General features: G+C 45.1%; 2 protein-coding genes across 3 annotated transcripts; one reads left to right on the top strand and one right to left on the bottom strand.

The window, feature by feature from the left end:
• Nucleotides 1–213: 213 nt before the first annotated feature.
• On the top strand, nucleotides 214–5,986 carry LOC115133417 (protein TEX261-like). 2 transcript variants are annotated; one of them, XM_029666627.2, is made up of 6 exons: nucleotides 214–439; nucleotides 3,792–3,871; nucleotides 4,246–4,399; nucleotides 4,610–4,677; nucleotides 5,407–5,509; nucleotides 5,856–5,986. In XM_029666627.2, the coding sequence occupies exons 1-6, from the start codon at nucleotides 370–372 to the stop codon at nucleotides 5,969–5,971; spliced, it is 591 nt and encodes a 196-aa protein (XP_029522487.1). In that variant the 5' UTR covers nucleotides 214–369; the 3' UTR covers nucleotides 5,972–5,986. The 2 variants fall into 2 exon arrangements, with proteins under 2 accessions (XP_029522487.1, XP_029522485.2); XM_029666625.2 differs by having other exon boundaries at nucleotides 3,772–3,871.
• A 3,398-nt stretch (nucleotides 5,987–9,384) lies between these two features.
• On the bottom strand, nucleotides 9,385–12,587 carry ankrd53 (ankyrin repeat domain 53). Its single transcript, XM_029666623.1, has 6 exons — nucleotides 12,409–12,587; nucleotides 11,701–11,854; nucleotides 11,276–11,475; nucleotides 10,960–11,124; nucleotides 10,560–10,680; nucleotides 9,385–10,339 (listed from the first exon to the last, which is right to left on the bottom strand). The coding sequence occupies exons 1-6, from the start codon at nucleotides 12,519–12,521 to the stop codon at nucleotides 9,755–9,757; spliced, it is 1,338 nt and encodes a 445-aa protein (XP_029522483.1). The 5' UTR covers nucleotides 12,522–12,587; the 3' UTR covers nucleotides 9,385–9,754.
• Nucleotides 12,588–18,940: the final 6,353 nt, after the last annotated feature.

Genomic DNA, 18,940 nt, shown 5'->3' with positions numbered 1-18,940 from the left:
AGTAGCTTATTAATTCTACTATATTTCTACCACTGTCTCACTATTAAGATTCTACTGTTATTTAACCATTTACAGCATACCTGGAAGACCAGCAGGTAATAGCAGCACATTCATTTCTGATCGTTTATTCCAGCTCTAGCTGTAAACTACAGAGCGCAGGCAGCTCCCCCTCTGTCCAAATGTGCTGGAGTTCCTCCGACCATAACTGGCGCTGTAGCCTGGAGACTGCAGCGCTTTCCTCAATGTCCGACTGCCAGTGGGGCGAACTTTGACCAACCGCCAGTTAGCTAAATTATTTCGTAGCACTTACTGTCACTTTTGTTTTTAAATATATATATATGTGTGTGTGTTGTTTTTACATGAAACGAGATGTGGTTTATTTGTTTACTAAGTTGGCTGTCGTTGGTGATACAGATATCTTTCATCACACTAGCAATTGGTGAGTTTACTTTTTGAAGTTGTTAGCTACAGTAGCTAGCATTGCCACATTACCTTCTTTCACACCCAGCCTATCGATGCATGCCAATTCGGCCTGGGCTCAGGGGTGCAAGCAAAGTGACAACCAGCAATGTGGCAGAATAAACTTTACTAATTTGCCAGTTGGGATAATAGTAGAAATGTAGTTAACAATGCTAGGCACATAACGTAGCGTGGCAAATTCCCAATAGTAACAATAGCTAGCTACGGCTAGTGTGTGAGCTAACAGCCAACTGGGTAGCTAACGTTAGTTGTGATTCACAATCCAACCAAGAGAGTTAAGCAAATCTACCTGTTTTCACGTGCAAAGTTAACTGTAATCACTACAGTAATATATTGGCTCACCTGCGGCGTTTCATCCAGCTTGCAACTGGTGACAAACCTTACCCAATGTTAACTACCTATTGCTGGTCCATACCGATTGCTGGTTGTTGTGCAAGGGGCTAGTAGTAACTAGTTACTAGTAACTAACTAGTTAGCGAGTATCTTTACCACAACACTGCTATTTACAAAATCGCAAACTAACGTTATTGGAAAGCCAATCGTATAACGCAATAGTTGGATAGAAATGTCTGGCACGTAACTGTTCGACGGTTGCCCTAATGTTACTCCTATATTCCAAGCAGCGGAGTTGAGTGGTCCTAAATCCCGCTTGCACACCGCTCCATTCATCGAAATCGCAATTTAGCAAACACTCGTCTATATTTGTGACTACCTGGACCTACCATTTCGTTTTTAAGTATTGAAACCAAACCATGTGATTTCAAATAGGCTACATGTCGTATTAAAGAGCATATACAGTGCATTTCCATATTTTGTTACATTACAGGTTTATTCTAAAATGGATGGGGGGAAAAATCCTCATCAATCTACACACAATACACCATAATGACAAAGCGAACACAGGGTTTTAGAAATGTTTACAAATTAATTTTAAAAAACATCTTATTTACGTAAGTAATCAGCCCCTTTGCTCTGAGACTCGAAATTGAGCTCAGGTACATCATGTTTCCATTGATCGTCCTTGATTTGAGTCCACTTGTTGTAAATTCAATTGATTGGACATGATTTGGAAAGGCACACACTATATAAGGTGCCACAATTGACAGTGCATGTCAGAGCAAAAACCAAGCCATGAGGTCGAAGGAATTGTCCGTAGAGTTCCGACACAGGATTGTGTTGAGGCACAGATCTGGGGAAGGGTACCAAAACATTTCTTCAGAATTGAAGGCCTGCAATAACACACTGGCCACCATCATTCTTAGATGGAAGAAGTTTGGAACCACCAAGACTTCCTAGAGCTGGCCGCCCAGCCAAATTGAGCAATTGTGGAGAAGGGCCTTGGTCAGGGAGGTGACCAAGAACCCGATGGTCACTCTGACAGAGCTCCAGAGTTCCTCTTTGGAGATGGGAGAACCTTCCAGAAGGACAAGCATCTCTGCAGCACTCCACCTATCAGGCCTTTAAGGTAGAGTGGCCAGATGGAAGCCACTCCTCAGTAAAAAGGCACATGACAGCCTGCTTGGAGTTGGTCAAAAGGCACCTAAAGGACTCTCAGATCATGAGAAACAAGATTCTCTGGTCTGACTGATGAAACCAAGGTTGAACTATTTTGTCTGAATGCCAAGCGCCATGTCTTGAGGAAACCTGGCACCATCTCTACGGTGAAGCATGGTGGTGGCGGCATCATGCTATGGGGATGTTTTTCAGCGGCAGGGACTGGGAGACTAGTCAGGATCGAGGAAAAGCTGAACGGAGCAAAGTACAGAGAGCTTCTTGATGAAAACCTGCCCCAGAGCAATCAGGACCCCTGATTGGGGTGAAGGTCCAACAGGACAACGGCCCTAAGCACACAGCCAAGACAACGCAGGAATGGCTTCGGGACAAGTCTCTGAATGTCCTTGAGTGGCCCAGCCAGAGCCCAGACTTGAACCTGTTTGAACATCTCTGGAGAGACCTGAAAATAGCTGTGCAGTGACCTGACAGATTGTTCCGCTCCGCTCACATACTCTGATTCCAAGGACCAATGTTTTGTTTAAAGGCAAATTGGCTCTGGAAGCCAAAACAGCCAAATACTCCCCTCTGTGTGGGAACCCTAACCATATAAAGGTGTGTACTAATTTAAATAGAAAAGTATTTCGCGCTGATATGAAGATACACTCCTTATGCTTCCAAAACCGTACCGCAACCGATGCGTGTTTAACTTTCGGGAAGATACTATTGTCAATATTAGTGATATGGAAAAAAAGTCGATAGTTAGATATCTGGATATTATTTTTGATGATCGCAATACCTTTTTAGAATAGTGAGAATTGCAATACATATCGCATCGGCACCTAAGTATCATGATAATCTTGAGCACCCTGGCAAATCCTAGTCAATAGGCGCTAAAGCAGTTAGTGTGTATGACTGAATGGGGTAGAAGTCATCTGGCTTATGCCCTTGTTTAAAACCAGTCTACTGGGCTAGTAGGTTTAGCTGTGCAGATGGGCTGACAAATTATACACATTTTTGACGTGTTAAATGCATGCGCATCTGTAAACTTAGAAGATAATACTAGTTTGAAAGTCGAGTGAGTGAACTTTTGTCACAGGCTGTTTAGTTTTATCCTAAAATCCAATCTGATTGGACAGCTGTCACTTATTGTCCGGCATGTCTATTTTAGCAACTAATGTCATCAACAATGATGTAGTAATCACCAATAACCGGTAAGTTAATATAGTCCGTGTGGATTTAATGCGAATGTGCGTCAAAACAGCTCTTGAATCTCTTGTTCAAACAGTGAGTGAGTTTGCAGTGAGGTGGTAGAACGAAGAGAGAGAGAGAGCTGTCCGATGCGGGGTAATAAATAAATAAAAATGTCTGCCTGTCATGCCTCGCTATGAGTTTCACCGGCACTTGGACATAGGGTTCAAAAGTGCACTCTGTGTGTTTAGAAGGCCGGGTGGGCATGGAGTACTTTGCCTTACGTGACGAGATGCAGATCCTTCGTGTGTGTGTGTGTGTGTGCTGTCGCCCCCTTCTCTTTGACGTAATTGTTCTGACTCGTTTTAGTGCTTTTGCCTCAAGTAGCCTTTTCTGGAAGCATGTTAGTAAATGTCTGATTCTGTCTAGGCTACCTTCAGTTTTTCAGGGGTTATTTTGGGTCTTGTGTATGTGTTTGTTTGTGTGTGTTTACTGCCGTGAATGTTGTTTACTTATTCATCAATCGATCTCATCCCTTGTATGTCACAGTGCTGTCTATGGACAAGCTGGTAAATGCATTTTGTTGGTTGTTTTTATTTTATTTATTAGTACGTCTCTCCTCCCCCCAGCTGCTGGCCTGTATTATTTGGCAGAACTAATAGAAGAGTACACAGTTGCCACTAGTCGAATAATAAAGTACATGATACTGGTGAGTAGTTTCTCTTGGATGATATCTAACACAGTGAATTTGACCGATCATTTCCCAGAACACTTCGGCCTACAGTGTACACATTCAAACTACCTCTCTACAGTAACCGATCAGTCTTACAGCCTAAATATCTTGGTCACCTACTTGTACATTCATCTCTTCTGAACAACTCTCCCCTTCTCCCCCTTTTTACTTGTTAGGTGACCCAGTATTCCCATATGTCCTAGGCCGCATTCAAAATGTTGCACTACTTTGGCCCAGAGGCCTATGAACAAAAATGTTGCACTATATGGTGAATAGGCATTTCAGATGTGTCCTATACCACAGAGGGGAGGAGTACTACTAACACCCCTCCTCTGTGTACTGTACTTTAGTTCTCTACAGGTGTGCTGACGGGCCTGTACCTGTTTGAGGGCTTCCCATGGCTGATGATGGGCTGTGGTCTCTTCACCAACCTGGTGTACTTTGGCCTCCTGCAGACCTTCCCTTACATACTGCTGAGCTCACCCAACTTCATTCTCTCCTGTGGTGAGCATCAGAGGCAGGCAGCAGCTGAGGCGGGAACAAGTGTACAGTGGCGATAGCTTTCTAGATGTAAACGCCAATCGATAATATGCAGGGCCTGGAGTTTCTTCCCTGGTCATGTGTGGCCTAATTGAACTGTTTAAAATACACTATTCATCCCTCCTACATCTTTGTCTTTCCCCCCCCCCCCCCCGCTCTCCCTCTTTCTCTCAGTATTGGTGGTGTTGAATCACTACATGGCTTTCCAGTACTTTGCTGAAGAGTATTACCCCTTCTCAGAGGTAAGCCTAGGACGTACACACACACACACCTCTGAGGTAAGCCTAATCTGTGTTGATTACTCCTGAGCTCTTATGAGCAAAGTATTGCAGGGAACATAATCTTTTATTTACTTAGCAAATGACATAATGGAACTATATGAGTGATGGCTCAAACACTCAGGGTTGGGTAGGTTACGTTCCAAATGTAATCATTACAATTACTAGTTACCTGTCCAAAATTGTGATCAGTAACATAATTTATGGATTACACCAACTCAGTAGCGTAATCAGATTACTTGCAGGTACTTTTGGATTACTTTCCCCTTCATAAGAAGACCGTTTTTTTTTATCAGTTACTCCCCAACCCTGCAAATACCTCACCTAGGGCAAAGACAGTTGCGATGTGTAATGGGAATATTTAAACTGAATGAAGTTAATATTCAAAGACCGAGGACTCACGGATTTATCATTGTTTTCTCTCAACACTGATTCTGTTGTATGTGACAAAGTCACTGCTTTTTCTTTTGCCCTTCATACAAAGCCTCTCAGGCCGGTGTTTACAGAACAGCCGTCTGCTGATTAGGACCTAGTAGTCATAGGCTATATGTTTTGCTATGATCAGGAAAAACTCTGAGCCCTAGTCGTAAACTCTAAAGGCAGAGTATTTCCTTGTCAGGAATCACTCCTGGCCCTGTAGCTCCTCTTTTCCTTCTCAATTCTTCTCAATTCCATATCTTCTTCTCCCTGAAGGTCCTGGCGTACTTCACCATCTGCCTGTGGATCATCCCCTTCTCCTTCTTTGTGTCGCTATCGGCGGGGGAGAACGTGCTTCCGTCCACCGTGCAGCAAGGAGGTGAGCTCTTAAGGCGAAGTCTGAAATGACACCCAATTTCCTGTGTAGTGCACTGCTTTTGACCAGAGCCTTATGATACGGATACTTAGTCCTGTTCAGTAGGGCACACACTTAATTACAATGGAAAACGTTTACCAGGAAAGTACGTTTTTCCCTATATAACTAGTTCCGTTAAATGTTTTCTCCCTGCTGGACCCCACCCAGATATAGCACGTTCAGGTACCATTCCCCCCCAGTTGTTCACCTCTTAGCCAACCAGGTTCTTTTACTAAAAATGATTTAACTCTCTTTCTCAACAACTTCAACACATTTCAAATGTATTTTTCTCCTCTCTTTCCTTCTCTAGATGACGTGGTCTCAAATTACTTCACCAAGGGCAAGAGGGGCAAGAGGTCTGGCATCCTGCTCATCTTCTCTTTCCTCAAGGAGGCAGTGTTGCCTAGTCGACAGAAGATGTACTGAGGCTCTACTCGGGGGGGGGGGTTGGGGTGGTCGGGGGTGGTAAGGGGTACAAGGGTATATTTGGGAAGGGACGAATGGAGAGGTGGAAGAAGAGCTCATCGTAGCAGAGCAGACGAGAGCTTCCCGTTATTGCGAAGGACTAGCAGCAGTGTGTTTACAGAACTTGTACATCTCTCATAGTCGCTCTCTTTCTCCCTCTAGCGCTGTCTGCATCTGAATTGGCACTCTGTTGCCTATATAGTGCACCATATAGTGAATAGGGTATCCATGGTTGTCTGTGATGATGGTGACTGCAAACAAAGAACTGAATGCCTCCCTGGCTCCTGTTCTCCAGCTACAGGAGGTGTCTCAAATAGGCTCTCTTCTGCATCAGACTATTCTGTTCTGTTTAAAAAAAAAAAAACTAAAACCAGTGTTTCTTATTGGACAAGTTCATGTTGTCCCCTCTCGGTTTTAGTCAGTTGGAGGTGGAGGGCAGGTTGAAGAGGGGAACAGGGTTGGCGTGAAACGAGGCCTAGACCGGATCACTTGTTTGCGTCCCAAAGGTCACCCTATTCCCTACATGGTGCAGAGTCCCATGGGCCCTGGTAAAAAAAAAACTAGTGCCCTATGAAGGGAATAGGGTACCATTTTGGGAAGCAGCCCTTTTGTTGTGTGCTGGGTCGCTAACTCCCTACTAGTATGGGGTCGCCTACTAAGCCAATGTTTGTACGTGGCCGCATAGGAACAAATGCGTTTTTCTTTTGTACCGTTCAACAATCATCAATGACTCCATGGCTCTCAAACTGCTCATTCTCTTGAGCCATTCAAAAGAAGAAAAGGAAAGCTTAAATAATACAAGTGATTTTTCTTTTGTATGTCAATTGATTAAAAAAAAAACAGAAACAAACTAACATGCCCACGAATACTTATGAATCTGTGATAAGGTAGTTGACGCGCAATCATTTTTGTACGCTTGTTATGGGTGAATCGGGTAAGTTTGGCGAGAGAAACTGCGAAAGGGATGTGTAGCATTGCTATTAAAGAGGCAGTTATATGGTGAGACTCATCACTGACTGTGTGGAAGATAAATGGTATTTTCGCTGGGGTATGGAATTATTGGATCCCTTGATAAAAATGAGCAACAAAAACTAAAGTAAGAAATACTAATAGTGAGCTAAAATAATGTGTTTATACTAGATGATGTGGTCTCATTGTTTGACAAGTAACACAACAAAAATAATCACAATTATTGCACGCCCTGCTTTCAATACTCCAGCACCCTCGCCCTTTGCGAGGATAATGGCACTGACTTTTTCTAAATGTTTTATGAAATTGGAGAACGCATTGGGAGGGATCTTAGACCATTACTCTATATAGAATCTTTCCAGATCCTTGGACCTCTTTCGTCTGCGCTTAAGGACTACCCTCTTCAATTCAAACCACAGGTTTTCAATGGAGTACAAGGATCTAGTATGGGGTACATTGAAAAATATTGATTTTTTTTGTGGTCGATTAACAATTTCTTTGTGGATTTTGATATGTGCTTGGGTTATTGTGTTGCTGGAAGATTAACTTGCTGCCAAGTTTCAGCCTCCTGGCAGAGGCAAACAGGTTTTTAGCTAATATCTCCTGATACTTGGTCAAGTTTATGATGTCCTTAACTAGGGCCCCAAGACCAGTGGAAATAGCCCCATAACATCAAAGATCCACCACCATATTTTACAGTAGGGATGAGGTGTTTTCTGAGTATGTATTTTCATGTCATCTGACCATAGCAACGATTGGAGTTCACTAAACGGCGTTGGCACTTGAATTTGAACCTGTGCTATGGGCATATGACATAAAAATAGAGCTCTTTGGACACGCCCACCAGCGGTGGGTTTGTCCTTCGAAAGAACAATCATCCCTACGGGGGAGGATCTGGAAAGATTATGTATGGAAGAATGGTCTAAGATCCCTTCCGATGTGCTATCCAATCTCATAAAACATTTTAGAAAAAGGCTCAGTGTCGTTATCCTCGCAAGGGGAGCGTGCTAGGGTATTGGAAACAGGATCCAATCATATTTGACCCCTATATTTGTGGTGTTGATTTAACTTGTTAAACAAAATCTTTCTCTGAGCAATTGTATTAGTCGTAATAGCCTCCCGAGTGGCGCAGCGGTCTAAGGCACTGCATCTCAGTGCTACTGTAGAGGCGTCACTACAGACCCTGGTTCGATCCTGTATCACAACCAGCCGTGATCGGTAGTCCCATAGGGCAGCGCACAATTGACCCAGTATCGTCTGGGTTAGGGGGTCGGCCGTCATTGTAAAATAAGAATTTGATCTTAACTGACTGGCCTAGTTAAAGGTTAAATAACTAATTTACAGTATATTTTATATACTTTTTTTTTGCTCATCTTTATCAAGGGATCCAATAATTCCGGACCCCACTGTCAGACTTAATCAATGATTGGCGGCGAGGCAGTTAAATTACTTAAATGTAAAATGTTATCAGACTCTCTTATCCAGAGCGAATTACTAGGGAGCAACTAGGGTTAAGTGCCTTGCTCAAGGGCACATCGACAGATTTTTCACCTAGTCAGCTCAGGGATTTGAACAAGCAACCTTTCTGTTAACCTGGTGTGAGACTCAATATGTGAACGGTTATGTGGAATTACTTTCCTGGGTTGTGTTCACTGGGTATGAATTGTTTAAACACTTCTAACAGAAAATAAGCGTTGTTATTGGACTTGTGTTTAGTAATTTCTCCATTCCAAAAAATTGATCTCCCACTACTGAACTGAACATGACCCTACTTTTGCAAAGTACTCTATATTGATTGTGTGCTTTCACTATACGTGTATGTTCTGGGGCTAGCAGCATTTGGGGGGAGAGGGGGCGAAAGGTTGAGCAGAGGTCAGGACATGCCATTGCTGGGGTGTGAAGTGATTCTCAGGAAGTGTGAGCGTTATGATGACAAAGTAAGCGGACAAAACCACAACTCCCACCTCCACCCCCTACCTTCTTTTGACAAGCTCTCACCTGCAGACCCAGACTAGACCCCGAGGGAGTGTCATCAAGACAGCAGGCCCCTGTTTGTGACAAGTGACCCAGGTTACTGTGGTCTCAGCCATGTGTCACCCCTCCCTTCTCCCTTACCTTCGCGCAGGAGACCGAGGAGCTCCAATCACAGAGAAGTAGCTGGAGACTGGTGAACTCAGCTGTTCCACTTATGTATGCATAGCCAGTTTGACATTGGGATGGGGGAGCCCTATAATGACACGAAAGCACTTAATTGGGACAGCAACCCCAGGGTGGAAAGTTACAGGGTAGTCCTTATTTCTCCTGTATTCAACAACATACATAGATAGTCATATACTAATTACAATACCCATTTGTAACCATTTTCGGGAGTTAGCTCTGACATTGCCAAACAATCCTTGTACGCCTTTCATAATCTCTGACAATTTTTATTGGACAAGAATATACAGTATTAATGACACCAGTAATGTTTCTCAAATATCACACCTTTTAATAATAAAAATACTCCTGATATGCAAAATCTATGTTTTGCAGAACACCACTGTCCAATCACCTGTGATGCTTGGTGACAGTAGAGTCAGTACAGTGTCTCTCCATTACAGTAGATTAAGACTGGGAGAAAGTGGATCTCCACCACTCCTTAAAGTAGAAGTTGCCCCCAGCCACAGATCTAGGATCAGATTGCCCTACCTGCCATTCTAACCTTAACACTTAGAGGGATTAAATAAATCTGACTCTGGATCATTGGTTAGGGGCAACTTCTACCTCTCCATCCAGTCAGTAGTGGCCAGGCTCCAGCTCCTCAGCCAGGTGCATGGCCACCTCTGTCCAGGGAGAGGTGTTGGGTCCTGGGGAGCAGCCGAGGCGCGGCAGATCCAGCACATGGTTGGGCTGGAAGTGGTTGGGCGAGGCAATCCTTGATGGGAAGGCAGCAGAGAACAGCCCCCTCTGAAGGACATCCCAGGGCAGGTTGGGGACCGACTGGGGGGACCCGTCCCACTTGGCAGTGTACTGGGGACGTCCATCCCCACGGGCCCTGCAGAGAGTTATGCTGCGCCTCAGGTCGGGCTCTGGAGGGGACCTCTCGGGCTGGCTGCTCAGACGCACACCCTGGGGCCGGGAGACAGAGGCCGGCGGGGGTTTGGAGGGGTTGGGGGAGATGTTCCAGGCCTCCCGAGGAGGGGCCCCTGGATGCTGCCTGTGGCAGACCTTGGTCCTCTGGCTTTGTGGCCTCTGGTCTGGGGAGAGACAGTGGGCGTGAGCCTGGTTCCATGTGGCCACAGGCTGGGCCCAGAGGAGGGGAAGGCCTTTCTTATCGGCCCACGTCGTGACCTTCTCTTCCATCAACTTCTGTCTCCCCACCTGAGGGAGGTCACCATAGAAAAATGGACACGGAGGAGAACCAGGTAACAATCGTTAGGAAAAAAGTAATGATTCCTTTTTGATTAAATTCAAGCGTTTGGACATTTTAACATTGATGACAGTGTTAGATCTATGTAACTCATGAGTAACTTCCTATCAGTAAAATGTTAACAGTAATAATAACTGCGTTGTGTTTTTCCACACAGTAGAGTAGACGAACCTTCTCTATGTTCTCGGCCCTCCTGTGCATGTTGAACAGGTCCTGCCGAAGGTTCTGCAGCGCCTTGAGCCTCTCCATCTCTCTTTTCTTCTCGTTCTGCCACATAGAGTCCTTCAGAAACCTAGCCACAGTCAGTCACACATACAGTCAAGTAAAGTGTCACTTCTGTTAAGAAATAAGAGGAGTAAACTCATTGTCATCTGATAGGGGGCGCCACTCCTAGGCGCCACTCGCCCCTCAGCTGATCTATGAATATCTCTCTGACATGGCTGTATTAACTGGTAAGTACACAACTTGTTACCCCTACTACTACACCAAACCTGTCAAACAAACACACACACACATCTCTTTCTCTATACCTCTATTTCTGTCTTTCTTTCTCTCACACACATACACACACCTGGCAATCCTTCTGTGGCACCAGATGCGTGCCAGTTCCAGAGGTGTGTGTCCTCGGTTGTCTCGTGCACCAGTGTCTGCCCCCGCCTGCACTAGAGTCTTGGTACACTCCCACAGGCCCTCGGTGGCAGCCAGGTGGAGGGGCGTCAACCCTGTGTCAGTGGCTCTGGAAATGAACCAATTACACAACTCTCTTAAAGTACATCATTACCACCTTCTTCATCTTCACTGTCATTATCACCATCATCGTCATTATAAAGGTAACGCTCATTATAGACATTGGGATAATGTTGTCAGAGCAAGAGATGATGTCGTACACGTTTGGCAGGGCTCCATGCTCCAGTAGGTAGGTGAGGCAGGCATGGGAGTGGGGTCTGCTCTTGGCAGTGAGGACCATGTGGATGGGTCTGCGGCCCAGGGGGCAGCTGGCGTTTATGTCCACCACTTGGGATGCCAACAGCAGCTTCATACACTCCAACTGCCCGTGTAGGCTGGCCACGTGGAGCACCGTCAGACCCTAGTGTGTGTGTACATATAGGTATGCAGGCGAGCACTGCACTCAGACAGGCACAAAAGGGCAGACGGATGGACACACGCTCAGACAGACACAGACACTCAGCAGGTCAGTACAGCCACAGATAACATGTTGGATTGCATAAATATAAACAAATGACTAGCACTTCAAGAGATGGGGTTATTGAATTGACATCGAGTCAAGCCGCCAACACAGTGCTTGATTCACCTGTTTGTCGAGCTGCGTTGGGGACAGCGCCCGCTTCAGGCTGAGTCGCAGCCAGTCACGGTCCCCGGAGGTGGCCGCCTGGAACATGTCGCTGTCCGGCGGAGCCTTCACCAACCGCCGCACCAGCACCACCCCACTACCTACCCTGGGCTTACTGGAGGAGCACATTATCCAGTCACTCAATAACAACAATCAGTCCAGGAACAGGTTGAGAATAGGAATAAAAAAAAGTTTGTCTTTAGTTTTTCAAATTATAGTTCGATAGTTGGAAATAAACTAGTAAACCCAGGCTCTGGTTAGCCTAAACGTCTGCCAGCATTAAGGCGACTCCTTGCTCTTGGGCGGTGGGCAACCACTAGGCTAGGCTACTTCAAGTTGCGCTATAACTTCTGATAAATTACAGGCACGAAGGCTTGGCTACAATGTTACAGTGTTTCAACGGGTTAAATGTATAGCTACAAGTCCGGATACAATTTTACCACATAGTAGCCATCTTTAGGTCGATAACTTTCCGCGTGTGTTTATATGTTCCATGGTTGCTATGGTTATTCTTCATATTGTTCCACTGTTTTTAAGCACAACAACGCAACAAAAATACAATTAATTGTATTTATATTACTCAACAACCCAAAACAGAACATTGCAACAGAACGATGCATGACAGACAGAAACTTTCCTATTTAGAATCCATTTGATTCGAACACTTACTTTATCTTTCCAGAATTCAGAAGTTGTCCTTGTAAAAGAGAATTAATTGAAAACATGCGCATTGTTAATGTTCCAGTCCAAGAATATAGAAATACTTTCGAGTTATAGCCCATGGCTCATTATCGCAGTCTAGTGTGGAAGGCAAATAAATTATGTCAATTTGTGTGTGTGTGTGTGTGTGTGTGTGTAGAGGCGTGGCCAAGAAACCCCTCGGATAGAAGGAATCCGGGCCTGATCCTATTGCTTCTGTTATTGTTCCTCACTCACGTAGCCTACAGAAGACTGGGCTTTGTTTTGTAACGGCTATGAAATGTGTTGAATTAAACAAATAGCCCAGTTCAGAGCAAAGGCAGTTCTAGCATACTTAATATATATACATACATATATATATATATATATATATATATACATATATACACACTGTATATTATCAGTAACATACATAGTCTTACATCATAAAGAATTTTCCCCATTAAAGTGGTCATCATTTCAACACCGACCTTCCTATCAATGTGGTAAATCGTTTCAATAGAGGCCTCTGTTTTTTCCCTTTAATGTCTGATAAGCCTACAGTAGGCTATGACATGATACACAAATCTGGCACATTGGCCCACATGGAATTTGTCTAATTACTAGCCCAATTAACAACATCCAAGTCAATCTAATCTATTGCCAGAGGCCTGAGTGACGCAGCACGGTAAGGCACTGCCTCTCAGTGCAAGAGGCGTCACTACAGTCCCTGGTTCAAATCCAGGCTGAATCACGTCTGACCGTGGTTAGAGTCCCATAGCGTTGTGCACAATTGGCCCTGCATCGTCTGGGGTAGGCCATCATTTTCAATAAGAATTTGTTCTTAACTGACTTGCCTAGTTAAATAAAGGTAATACATAAAAAATCCCCCTTTTGCCTTCATGAGGTAAGATGGAGTGTCTCCTGTCATGATACTGGGAAATGGATACTTCCATAGAACCAATGGGATTCCTATAGTTCAAGCCAAAGCCCTGGGCAGAGGCATTGACAATGCATTGGCTGGAGCATGTGTTGTCATTGACCGTGTATGGGTCTGAGGTTTCAGAGCAAAGTAAGTATGAAATCGGTCGATTCTGTATGGAACCAGTATTGGAGGCCAGCCTCGCTGAAACAACCTGGACTCAGGGGTAGACGTAACATAGTAAACTAAAATTTGGGACACCCAAATGAGTATGGTCTGTTATGTTTGGTATGGTCCATCATCTATTTCATATTATGAATTCTAATTTGTTGTGGGCAACTTTAGCTTGGTGGCTAATGTTAGCCAGGCTAGGGATTAGGGTTAGGGGTTAAAGTTAAGGTTAGGGTTAGGTGAAGGGTTAGCTAACATGCTAAAAAACTATTAAGCGGTTGCAAAGTTGCTAATGAACTAAATGCTAAAGTTAACAATTTGCGTTATATGCCTACCATCCATCCCAACCAACCAACCAACCCCCCTCCTTTCATTTTAGTAACCTTCTGTCTTATGTAACCATACCAAACGTAACAGTAAGTGTCCCAGATTTTCATTAGCTATGTTACGTCTAGTCTGTGAGAGCAGGCTGGCTGAGAATGTGACAGGAGAGGACAGTGGTGTGTGTGTGTATCAGTGGAGGCTGCTGAGGGGAGAACTGCTCATAATAATGTCTGGAAAGGGGCAAATGGAATGGCATCAAACACCTGTAAACCATGTGTTTGATGTATTTGATACCATTCCTCTGATTGCGCTCCAGTCATTACCAAGAGTCCTTTCTCCCCAATTAAAGTGCCACCAACGTCCTGTGGTGTGTACGCATGTGTGCGTGATCGTGCGCGAGCGCGAGTGTGTGGTGATACTCTCTATGTTTCTGTGTGATCAATGCTCTCATCAGAAGGGTTGCCTAGTCTGATCATTGATTATTGACCGAGTGAACTCTGCCTACACCCGGGAGAGATGGACTTTGGTTACATCTGATAATACTTTGCAAAGTATGTGTCATGGCAATACTGTACCTTCACATGAAAGCTGATTGCTGTACTAATTCACTTTTGTTTTAAGTAGGCCTGTCATGTGTATGTTCCCCTGTCCAGTGATAGCCACTCAAGTAGAAGAAAGACAACCTCTGCATCTCATACTTGGTCAGGAGAAGCCATACTGTATGATCTATAAAAAAAAATGGAATTCGATAGATACCTGTTCTAGGAGTTCTTAGAATTCTATTTAAATGGTAGAATCCAAATTCTATTTCTATGGTATGAGTTACTGTGTGTGTGTGTGTTGTGTGGTTCCAAGAGTTACTGTGTATCGGATTGACTGTCGTTCAGTACAGGTTCAAGGTCAGGCCGGAGATGGTTTTGCTCCCAGCTTGACCCTGGAGTCTGTCCGCCAAATGCATCCCTGCCTCAGTGACTTCCCTAGCCTGTCCTTGGCCACATGGTGGGGGTCGTGTGGAGCACTTAGTGCAGTGTGTGTGTTCGTGCGTGTGTATGTGTGCGATGTTGTGGACTCATGTTTGCTCCTAGCAGAAGTCTCTGGACAGAGACCCTTTCATACAGTATGTCAATTTCTGTTTGGCTACACGGATCAGATGCTTGCTTGAGTGGTGTGTGTGTGTATACGTGTGTATGTGTGTGCGTGTGTATGCATGTGTGTGGATGACAAACGTTTCAAGCCTCCCTCCACTGACTATCTATATAACCCCAGCAGGTTGATTTCTCCAACACTGTCGCACCATTAGATCTGATCTGAGCTATAGTTACAGCTTAGTAAAAGGCCCATCAGAGCTGTTCAACCCTGCTTAAGGCAGGAGTGAAAATGAGCTCATGTCCTCAAAGCTTGAGAAGCCCGCAGTGGCCAGCTGTGGTGCTTTGCCATTGGCTCCCCCTTTTCATCCGATCACCAGTCTGGTCCCTAAGAGGCGGAGTTCTGAGCTTTGGGTGAGATCACTGAATGAAGATCGGCCAATTAGTCATTCAAACTCAACATTAAAGAAAATACTATCGAGTCAGTCCATGTTCATGCAAATACGTTTAATCACACACAAACAGACTCAGTACCCTTCTCATCCCCAAGCACTCATGCTCTCACTGCTGGTCCATTTGAAAGACACAAAGCCCATGTGGAAATATGACTGCTGTGAAAAGATGGGCTCCAGCCTAAGGATGTATTCGTGCTGATGTGGAGAGTGAGAGCTAAAAAGGACAGGGAGGAAAAGAGAGAGAGAGAATGACAGTGAGAGAGATGGAGAGAGAAAGAGAAAATGAGAGAAAGAGATAAAGAGGGGAGAGAATATGAGAGCGAGATAGAGAAGATGAAGAGCGCTTCATAGGCCTCACAGCGCCTTCATATTTTATGAGCCACCTCGTGAGGACCTCATGCCCTGGGGGCCTCTGAGCTATGTTAGTGTAAATGCGCTGATGCCCTCGCTCCTCTCTCTCTCTATCTTGTTCTCTCTCTTTCTCTCTCTCTCTCTCTCTCTCTCTCTCTCTCTATTGCTCTCGCTATCTCTAATCCTTCTCTCTCTCTCTCTCTCTCTCTCTCTCTCTTTATCTCCCTCTCTCTCTCTCTCTCTCTGCTCAGCCAGGCGGCAGTGTGTTAATGCATCCTGGCACATTCTGCAGCTCGGAGTCACAATGTGGCCGGGCTTTAAGCAGTGACCGTACCACGACCTCCCTCAGCCTCCACGCACGCACTGTCACTGTACGAGGAGGGTGAGACATGGGGCAAGGGGGGTGAAGGGGGAGGGGATGGGGGGGGAGCACATGGGAGAGAATGGCAGGGAGGGGCAGTGAGATAGGGGAGAGAGGGGTGGACTCTGTTTCTGTCTATGTCACCCGGTGGGTACTATCCAACACAGTGCCAGTGAGACAATGGCTGTTACATTGTAGGCTTTCAGCGCTTGAGTGCTGAACATTACATTAGTTAGAGGAGCTGAAGACATGGAATATAATGTATTAACTGTCAAAAATGAAATATTTTGGACCGTTGATGATCAAATGTCTCTCCCAAATGATGTGCACTGTATTTGTTTTACTCTGTCTCAGTGAGTGGTGTGTATAGTATACAGTGTGAGTCACTATACACTCTTAGAAGAAAAAAAAGTACTATCTAGAACCTTAAAGGGTTATTCGGCTGTCCCCATAGGAGAACCCTTTGAAGAACCCTTTTTGGTTGCAGAACCCGTTCAATAGAGCATTCGACATGGAATCCAAAAGGGTTCTACCTGGAACCAAAAAAGGGTTCTGTCTAATGAGGACCGCTGAAGAACCATTTGGAACTCTTTTTTCTAAGAGTGTAGAAAAGAAAAGCGGAGGCCCCATGCTGGGATCCTACTATAAGATGCCTCTGATGCACGCCGTCGTCTCTCTCGGTCCTCGCAGGATAAAGATCTCATCTGTTGGGTCCTGCTCCCTCTTCAGGATAAACATCTCACCTGTTGGGTCCTGCTCCGTCATCAGGATAAACATCTCACCTGTTGGGTCCTTCTCCGTCATCAGGATAAACATCTCACCTGTTGGGTCCTGCTCCCTCATCAGGATAAACATCTCACCTGTTGGGTCCTGCTCCCTCATCAAGATATACATCTCATCTGCTGGTTCATTCTTCTTCATCAGAATAAACATCTCATATGTTGGGTCCTGCTCCCTCATCAGAATAAACATCTCATATGTTGGGTCCTGCTCCCTCATCAGGATAGACATCTCATATGATGGGTCCTGCTCCCTCATCAAGATATACATCTCATCTGCTGGTTCATTCTCCTTCATCAGAATAAACATCTCATATGTTGGGTCCTGCTCCCTCATCAGGATAAACATCTAATATTTTGTGTCCTGCTCCCTCATCAGGATAAACATCTCATATGATGGGTCATGCTCCCTCAACAGGATAGACATCTCATATGATGGGTCCTGCTCTCTCATCAGGATAGACATCTCATATGATGGGTCATGCTCCCTCATCCATGAGGTCCCTGTGAAGAGTCTTCTCCTTTCCTTTTCTTTCCTCCCCTTCCTTTTCCTTTCCTCTTTCTGTTACTTTCCTGTCCTTCCCTCTCCACTCCTTTCCTCTTTCGTTCTTCTCCTCTTTTCTCTGCCTTAGCTGGAGCGCCCAGGGGGGAGGAAAAGAGTGAGCGACAGAGCGACAGAAAGACAGAGACAAAGAGAGAGGGCAATAATGAGTGAAATAAGATAATAGCTGCGGCGAAACAGATTTAAAGAGCAACCGAGAATTGCCGATGGCGCTGGGTTAATGAAGAATTGAAGGAGTAAATGAAGAGTGCAATATAATGGACGAAAGAGGCAGGGGTGAGCCCCAGAGAGAGAGAGGGGGAAAACAGAGAGCGGGAAAGGACACGTGTGTGTGTGAGAGAGAGATAATAATGGGGCTAGGGCAGTGAAGTCAAAGATCAGGGGGTGAACAGGAAGGTAAGAGAGACATTTCTCTGAAATGACGGGTGACCATGGCCTCTCTATGACATGTCAGTCCCTGGCCCCCCCAGCTGAGTGGCAGGCACGATGTAACATAGTTGAAGGACGATGGTCCAGTGACTCATCTGCCAATCTTCTTACAGATCGATGGGCAACCTGCACCAAATACACACACACACTCCAGCCTCTCTGTGCCAAGGAGGAGAGGGTGAGGTACAGTAGCAGACAGCAGAACAGTAACACCAGCAATGTTAACCTGTAACCAGGCCCAACTTTTTCCAATTCAAACTTTATTGTCCCAGCAGGGGGAGTCATTCATTGTGCAGTCAGGAGTAAAAGACAGAAACATTAAATCCAGTCTGGACTGTAGCGTAAACTAGTCTTCTATCTCATTTCAACGCTCGGCTTCTCTCCAAACCCAGCTACCTCACTAACTGTTGTGTAATGCCGATATGACGTTGCTTAAGCTGGTCCTGTGCTCTTTTGTACAAGAGAGTTACGTTTTTCTCTCTCTCCTGTTCGCTCTCTCTCTTTCTCTCTCTCTCTCTCTTTCTCTCTCTTTGCCTCTCTTGTTCCCTTTTGTGATATGATGTTGAAGTTGATATGCTTGGAAGGCTGTTCTGTCAATCTGTTGGGTGTCACTATAACCAGAAAGGCAGCCTGCCCCGAGCTGTACTGTAGTTCTGTACTGTAGTTCTAGTGTGTGTGTATATGTGTATTCCAGAGGAGGCTGGTGGGAGGAGCTATAGGAGGATGGGCTCATTGTAATGGCTGGAATGGAATCAATTGAATGGCATCAAACACATCCCACATATGGCAACCGCGCTTTACTCCGTTCCATCAATTCCATTCTATCCATTACAATGAGCCCTTCCTCCTTCCTAATGGTTCCTCTCAGCAGCCTCCACTGGTGGAAGTGTGTGTGTGTGTGTGTGTGCGTGTATGAACACAAACACCATGACTCTGCTGAGTAGTGTGGATGGATGGATGCAGGGCATCTATATCCAGGTCACAGAGCATTTCCCCTCACCATGGGTTCACCAGAAGGACATATCATGACTGCAGAAAACCCCATTGCATTCATATATCGGGATTGACACTGTAGGAGCCATTT

Source organism: Oncorhynchus nerka, linkage group LG8, assembly GCF_034236695.1.
Source record: "Oncorhynchus nerka isolate Pitt River linkage group LG8, Oner_Uvic_2.0, whole genome shotgun sequence".
Lineage (NCBI taxonomy): Eukaryota > Metazoa > Chordata > Actinopteri > Salmoniformes > Salmonidae > Oncorhynchus > Oncorhynchus nerka.
The sequence above is the reverse complement of the archived record's forward strand: the minus strand, read 5'-3'. Positions and strand labels throughout refer to the sequence as shown.

Coding starts and splice junctions, on each gene's coding strand:
- LOC115133417 (XM_029666625.2), top strand. CDS start 339: ATGTGTGTGTGTTGTTTTTACATGAAACGAGATGTGGTTTATTTGTTT. Junction 440..3,771: donor TTTCATCACACTAGCAATTG/GTGAGTTTACTT, acceptor TTTATTTATTAG/TACGTCTCTCCTCCCCCCAG. Junction 4,400..4,609: donor CAACTTCATTCTCTCCTGTG/GTGAGCATCAGA, acceptor TCTTTCTCTCAG/TATTGGTGGTGTTGAATCAC.
- ankrd53 (XM_029666623.1), bottom strand. CDS start 12,521: ATGGGCTATAACTCGAAAGTATTTCTATATTCTTGGACTGGAACATTA. Junction 11,476..11,700: donor CAACGCAGCTCGACAAACAG/GTGAATCAAGCA, acceptor CACACACACTAG/GGTCTGACGGTGCTCCACGT. Junction 11,125..11,275: donor CATGGAGCCCTGCCAAACGT/GTACGACATCAT, acceptor GTTCATTTCCAG/AGCCACTGACACAGGGTTGA.